The 6615-nt window shown below is 45.8% G+C and overlaps 1 protein-coding gene across 1 annotated transcript in view; it reads right to left on the bottom strand.

Annotated features, from left to right (window-relative positions):
- The window catches only part of FGD1 (FYVE, RhoGEF and PH domain containing 1), a 50794-nt gene that overhangs the window by 5806 nt on the left and 38373 nt on the right, over positions 1–6615 (bottom strand). Inside the window, 4 exon segments of the mRNA XM_017892656.1 lie at positions 4563–4642; positions 4807–4899; positions 5342–5488; positions 5631–5689. Of these exon segments, the coding sequence (XP_017748145.1) occupies positions 4563–4642; positions 4807–4899; positions 5342–5488; positions 5631–5689 (379 nt within the window).

The raw sequence follows: 6615 nt of genomic DNA, 5'->3' as shown, positions 1-6615 counted from the left end.
TTGGGAGGCTGAGGCAGGAGAATCGCTTGAGCCCAGGAGGCGGAGGTTGCAGTGAGCGGAGATCGTCCCACTGCACTCCAGCCTGGGCGACAGAGTGAGACTGTCTCAAAAAAGAAAAAAAATTATCTGTTGCTGGGATGTCAAGTTTGAGAAAAGAGGGTAGTTTTTTTTTTTTCATTTGTAAAATGGAGATAATGATTATCACTCTCTGGGTTCTGAGCAGTAACTGAGGTAACGTGTACAGTGCTCAGCACAATGTCTGGCACACTCGATGCTCAATCAGTGTGAGTTCCCCTTCCCTTTGTCTTCCTTCCCTGACTCTTCTATCTGCTCTGCACTGCACTGCAATCACCTTATTCTGATTGTATTTTTTTTTTTTTTTTTTTTGAGACGGAGTCTCGCTCTGTCACTCAGGCTGGAGTGCAGTGGCACGATCTCGGCTCACTGCAACCTCTGCCTTCCAGATTCAAGCCATTCTCTGGCCTCAGTCTCCCAAGTAGCTGGGATTACAGGTGTGCGCCACCACGCCTGGCTAATTTTTGTATTTTCAGTAGAGACGGGGTTTTGCCATGTTGGCCAGGCTTGTCTTGAAACTCCTGACCTCAGGTGATCCTCTCTCCTCAGCCTCCCAAAGTGTAGGGATTATAGGCATGAGCTACCGTGCCTGCCCTATTCTGATCGTATTCTTTTAAAAAATCATTTTATTGGCCAGGTGCGGTGGCTTACGCCTATAATCCCAGCACTTTGGGAGGCCGAGGCAGGTGGATCACCTGAGGTCAGCCTAGCCAACATGACATGGCGAAACCCCGTCTCTACTGAAGATACAAAAATTGGCTGGGTGTGGTGGCGAGAGCCTATAATCCCAGTTACTTGGGAGGCTGAGGCAAGAGAATCACTTGAACCTGGGAGGCAGAGCTTGCAGTGAGCCAAGATGGCGCTACTGCTGCCACTCCAGCCTGGGCAACGAGAGAGAAACTGTGACTCAAATAAAAATTTTATTTATCTGTATTTTCTAATTTATAATTGCTTAGAAATGAACAAGTGTTGCTTTTTATTTTTAAGAGCACAATAGGCCAGGAGTGGTGGCTCATACCTGTTGTCTCAGCACTTTGGAAGGCTGAAGCGGGAGGATCGCTTGAGGCCAGGAGTTCAAGAACAGCCTGGGCAACATAGTGAGACCTCATCTCTACAAAAAATACAAAAATTAGCTGGGCATGGTGGCATATGCTTGCATTCCCAGCTACTTGGGAGGCTGAGGCAGGAGGATCACTTGAACCCAGGAGTTTGAGGCTGCAGGAAGCCATGATCATGCCACTGCACTCTAGCCTGGATGACAGGGAGAGACCCTATCTCAAAAAAAAAAAAAAAAAAAAAAAAAAAAAAAAAAAAAAAAAAAAAAAAAAGAACTACAGTAGTGTTTTTTTTGGCTATTCATGCTGAAGTGTATAGGGGTGAAGTGTCCTAATATTTGTAATTTACTTTAAAATGGTTCAGCAAAAGACATTTAATGTCAATAGTTGTTGACTCTTAAATAAGTGGTTGTACACCCTGATACACACATTAATATCATCTGGGGACCAGGTGTGGCGGCTCATGCCTGTAATCCCAGCACTTTGGGAGGCCGAGCCGGGCAGATCACGAGGTCAGGAGTTCGAGACCAGCCTGGTCAACATGGCGAAACCCTGTCTCTACTGAAAATACAAAAAGTAGCCGGGTGCGGTGGTATGCACCTGTAGTCCCAGCTACTCAGGAGGCTAAGGCAGGAGAATCGCTTGAACCCGGGAGGCGGAGGTTGCAGTGAGCCGAGATCGCACCACTGCACTCTGGCCTGGGTGACAGAGCGAGACTCCATCTCAAAATAAATAAATAAAATTAAAACTAAAATAAAATCAACTGGGGAGCTTTTAGAGCTCTCCATGTTCAGGCTATCCCCCAAGCCAATTAAATCAGAATCTCCGCAGATGGGTCCCAGGCATCCGTAATTTTTAAAAGCTCCCCAGCTGATTCTAATGGTTGCCAAAGTTGAGAAGCAGCTGTCTAAGTTGTGGGCATCTGGGTGCTTGTACTTATATTTTTCTGGATATTTGAAAATTTACATTAAATTTCTTTTTTCTTTTAAGGGCAGTAAAAGTGACTGCAAAGCAAAGCAAACCCTCCATGCCTTCCTGCTGCCACTAGGAGGAAATCCTACACTGCTTGGCTGCCCCTTCTGGACCCAGTGTCCCACTGCAGTCCCTTTCCTCTCTGCAGATGATGAGTACCTGTCACGTGGCTTGTCACTCCCCTGGATGTGCAGGGCATGTGCTTTGCTCTCACTTTCCCTGCTGCAGGCCTCCTTGAGGCTCTCAATCTCCCCAAGCTTCAAGACTCACTTCATCCCCCAGGAGGACACCCTCTATCTCACATTCATCTCTCTCTCCCACCTCCTCACAGTCACAGCCAGTCATTTCTCACTCTCACAGCCTGTCAGAAACAGGCCATCTACTGACATGAATCCATCCTCTGGCCCTCACCATGACCCTGATACCCTTTCACCTGGGCCCTCAGAAAGCAGCATAGACACTGGTTAGGAACGTGGACTCCAGGGCTGGATGACCTGAGCTCCAGTCTCAGCTCTGCTCCTTTCTTGCTCTGGGATCTTGGGCAAGTACATAAATATTCTTTTTCTTTCTTTCTTTCTTCTTTCTTTCTTTTTTTTTTTTTTTTTAAGAGGCGAGGTCTCGTTATGTTGCTCAGGCTGGTCTCAAACTCCTGGCCTCAAGTGATCCTCCTACCTTGGCCTCCCAAAGTGCTGGGATTACAGGTGTGAGCCAGTGTGCCCTGCATGCAGAACTGTCCTACACCTAAGCTTCCCCATTTGTAAAGTAGATTTATGGTAACAGTAGCTACTTCTAGGGCTCTTGTAAGCTTTTGACTAGTCAACTTAGACTTAAAATTTTAAGTTAACATTCACTCAAAACAGTACCTGGCAAAAAACTAAGTCTTCAGGAAATATGAGCTATGATTATAATCATCCAAGTAGAAAATGGATATGAAAGGCCCCTCTGTTAAATGGCTGGCCATTATCCCATGCTATTATTTAAAAATGTTTGTTATAAAAAACTTCAAGCATACAAAAAAGTAAACAGGATAGCACAATACATATCTATATACCCTCTATAGAGATGCAAAATTTTTTTTATATTTTGCCATATTTACTTCATATATATGTACATACAGTCACACGTCACTTAACCACGGGGATGTGTTCTGAGAAAGGTGTCATTAGACCATTTCATTGTTGTGCGAATATCAGAGAGTGTACTGACACTAGTTCACTAGATGGTCTAGCCTATGACACACCTAGGCTATAAGGTACAGCCTATGGCTCTTAGGCTACAAACCTGTAAAGCATGTTACAGTTGTACTGAATATTGTAGCAATTTATAGCACACTAATTATTTGGGTATGTAAACATATCTAAACCTAGAAAAGGTATAGTAAAGCCAGGCGCGGTGACTCATGCCTGTAATCTCAGCACTTTGGGAGGCCACGGCAGGCAGATCACTCGAGATCAGGAATTTGAGACCAGCCCGGACAACATGGCGAAACCCTGTCTCTATTAAAAATACAAAAATTAGATGGGCGTGGTGGCATGCACCTGTAATCCCACTTACTCAGGAGGCTGAGGCAGGAGAATTGCTTGAACCTGGGAGGCGGAGGTTGCAGTGAGCTGAGATCACGCCACCGCACTCCTGGGTGACAGAGTGAGACTTTGTCTCAAAAAAAGAAAAGAAAAGAAAAGGTATAGTAAAATATAGTACTTTAATCTTATGGGGCCACTGTGTATATATGCTCTGTCATTGACCAAAATGTTGTTATACGGTGCATGACTGTGTATGTGTATGTATGTATATGTGTGCAAATGTGTATGTATGGTTACATATGTACTTTTTGGGTGCTGAACCATTTTTAAGTAATTAACAGACACTGTGATACTAAGCCCTCAGCATGCACTGCTGCAAAACAAGGCCATTCTCCTGCATAACCACCATACCATTATTACACCTAAGACAGCAATAATTTCTCAATATCTAACGTTCACTTTACATCCAAATTTTCTCTTATTGTCCCACAAATGTCTTTTAGGGCTCTTTTTCCCAAACCAGTCTTCTGTCATGGACCAAGTACTGCATTTGATTGTTATGTCTCTTAGATCTCTGAATCTACAATAAACTGTTTGTGGTGGTATTATTCATGTTGGGTTTCGCATCCCATTCTTCTCTCTCCTCTAACAAAATCCACCAGAAGAAATTCTTGCTTTAATTAGGGAGAGCTTATTCATTTTCCAAAAGGTTCCCCTGGCAGGAGTGCCACATTTCCCCACATCGTGAAGTACTCACCCTGAATCTAAATGGCGTCTAACCCTTAGGGATCACCCCCACCGCTGAAGAGCAAGCCTGCATCTTTGGGGAAAGGTGCCCATCCTGTCTCTGGAACAATCTCTGGGCCTGGAATGCCTCAGCATATCTGAAGAAAAGGGAGGTAGGCGCTGGAGGAAAGGCATAGGCAAGGACAAGTACCTGGCCTGGAGCTCCAGGGAGCGCTGCTTTCCTGACACCAGGAAGGTTCGAGGCAGATTGAGGTTGGAGCTCTCCTTTAGCTGAATGGAGGGAGAAAGGGGCATGGTGAGGCCACTGAACTCCACAGGGCCCTAGCCCTCTGCACACATACACACACAGACTCGGGGTCAAAGCCAGTATCTTTGTTCCTCCCAATACCAATGCCCCACTCCAGCTTCCCATTTCCCACCTCCTGGATGCTCACCTCCATGCCATCTACATCGATGCGTGCCCGCACGCTAAACTTCTGGCCAAGGAGCCGCAGCCTGGGCACGCAGTAAAGGAGGCGGTCGTTGAACTAGGAAGGAAAAAGTTTGGGATGTATGTGTGGAGGGCCTAGTGGGGATGTGGCCCAGCTCCTTGCCCTGAAGCTTTACTGCTGAGGATTGTAGGCAATAGATGGAGAAAAGACAGCCCAAATTGGGCACATGGGTCACAAGGAAAGAGCCTAGGCGTGGAAGACACTCCCTAGTGGGGAACCTCGGGCAAGTCACTTCTCTGCAAAGCTTAGTTACTTCATCTGTAAAGTGGAGAAAAAAAATCCTAGCTAGGTAGTGAAAATACAATTCATTACTAGAGGAGAGAATGGCTAGCAGGAGGTCTAGTCTTTGTTTTTCATTATTTTCCTCTTTCAGGAATGAAAGGAGGTATAGTCTTGAGTGAGTACCAGGTCACTATGTGTGTGTGTGTGTGTGTTGGGAGGGGCATGACCCACCCACAATTCCGTGCCTGGCACTTACTAGTATGAGGTATCGGTCTTGAGTGGTCCCATTCTTTGCTGACAGCTTAAGGATGTGGCCTTCTTTTATGAGCTCTTTGGTGGGGCTGACAATGTCCTCCTCGCCCCCTAACAGCTCATATACCTTCAGCAGCTTATGCATTCGCTCCTGGCAGAAGACAGGGAACAAAAGGCACGGTTGGGGTGCCAGCCTCCTGTCAGATGCTCACAAGTCATGACACCCCCACCCCAGGATGGAGATACCACAGGTGGGTGGCCAAGGAAGGGCAGGGGCTAGAAGGGCCACTCACCATTTTGCGGATGGCAGCATTCGAGTGCTCTGCTGCTGTGGCTATCAGCTCCAGAGACTCTACAGGCATAGAGAGGTGAGGTCAGATGGGGGACTAGCAGAGAAGAGCCTTTCCGGGGCTCCTTTTTTTTTTTCTTTTGAGACGGAGTCTCGCTCTGTTGCCTAGGCTGGATTGCAGTGGCATGATCTCGGCTCACCACAACCTCTGCCTCCTGGGTTCAAGCGATTCTCCTGCCTCAGCCTCCCAAGTAGCTGGGACTACAGGCGTGTGCCACCATGCCCGGCTAATTTTTTATTTTTAGTAGAAATGGGGGTTTCACTATGTTGGCCAGGCTGGTCTCAAACTCCTGACCTTGTGATCTGCCCAACGCAGCCTCCCAAAGTGCTGGGATGACAGGCGTGAACCACCGCACCCGGCCTCGGGGTTTCTTTCCTCCCTGAATACCTCCTCCTGGCTTGATCACACCCTCCTATCTCAGAAAGCTTCACCCTCAAAGAGGTCCACAGCAACATCATTTAAAATCAGAAGTTCAATGTCACAATGCCAGAATCACAATAGATGGAATAGTTGGCAGCCAATAAAAAAATGCAAGCTTGCCAAGATTATTATTACTATTAATAATAACAATAAGAGCTACATATGTAACCAGAAGGAAGCATACCCATGTTGTCTCTGGACGGTGGGACTATGGGTGGTTTTATTATCTTCTTTAGGTTTTCTGTATTTTCCATATTTTGACAAAGAACATGTATTACTTTTATAATCAGAAAAGCCATATAAAGAAACAATGAGATGATCCTGTTCTTTGTCTCAATGATTCTGATTCTGGGTATCTATGCTAGGAAAATACACATTCTATACACAAACACACTTTCATCATATTGTTATTTACAACAGTTCCAAGTGGGAAACAAAAATGTCCATCTGTGGGGGAGCACACCCACCTGTACCTCTTCCCTGCCAAAAAAAAAAAAAAAAAAAAAAA

The sequence above is a fragment of the Rhinopithecus bieti genome, unplaced genomic scaffold (assembly GCF_001698545.2).
Source record: "Rhinopithecus bieti isolate Rb0 unplaced genomic scaffold, ASM169854v2 scaffold_23323, whole genome shotgun sequence".
In the NCBI taxonomy this organism is placed as follows: Eukaryota; Metazoa; Chordata; class Mammalia; order Primates; family Cercopithecidae; genus Rhinopithecus; species Rhinopithecus bieti.
This window is presented reverse-complemented; position numbering and strand designations above follow the sequence as displayed.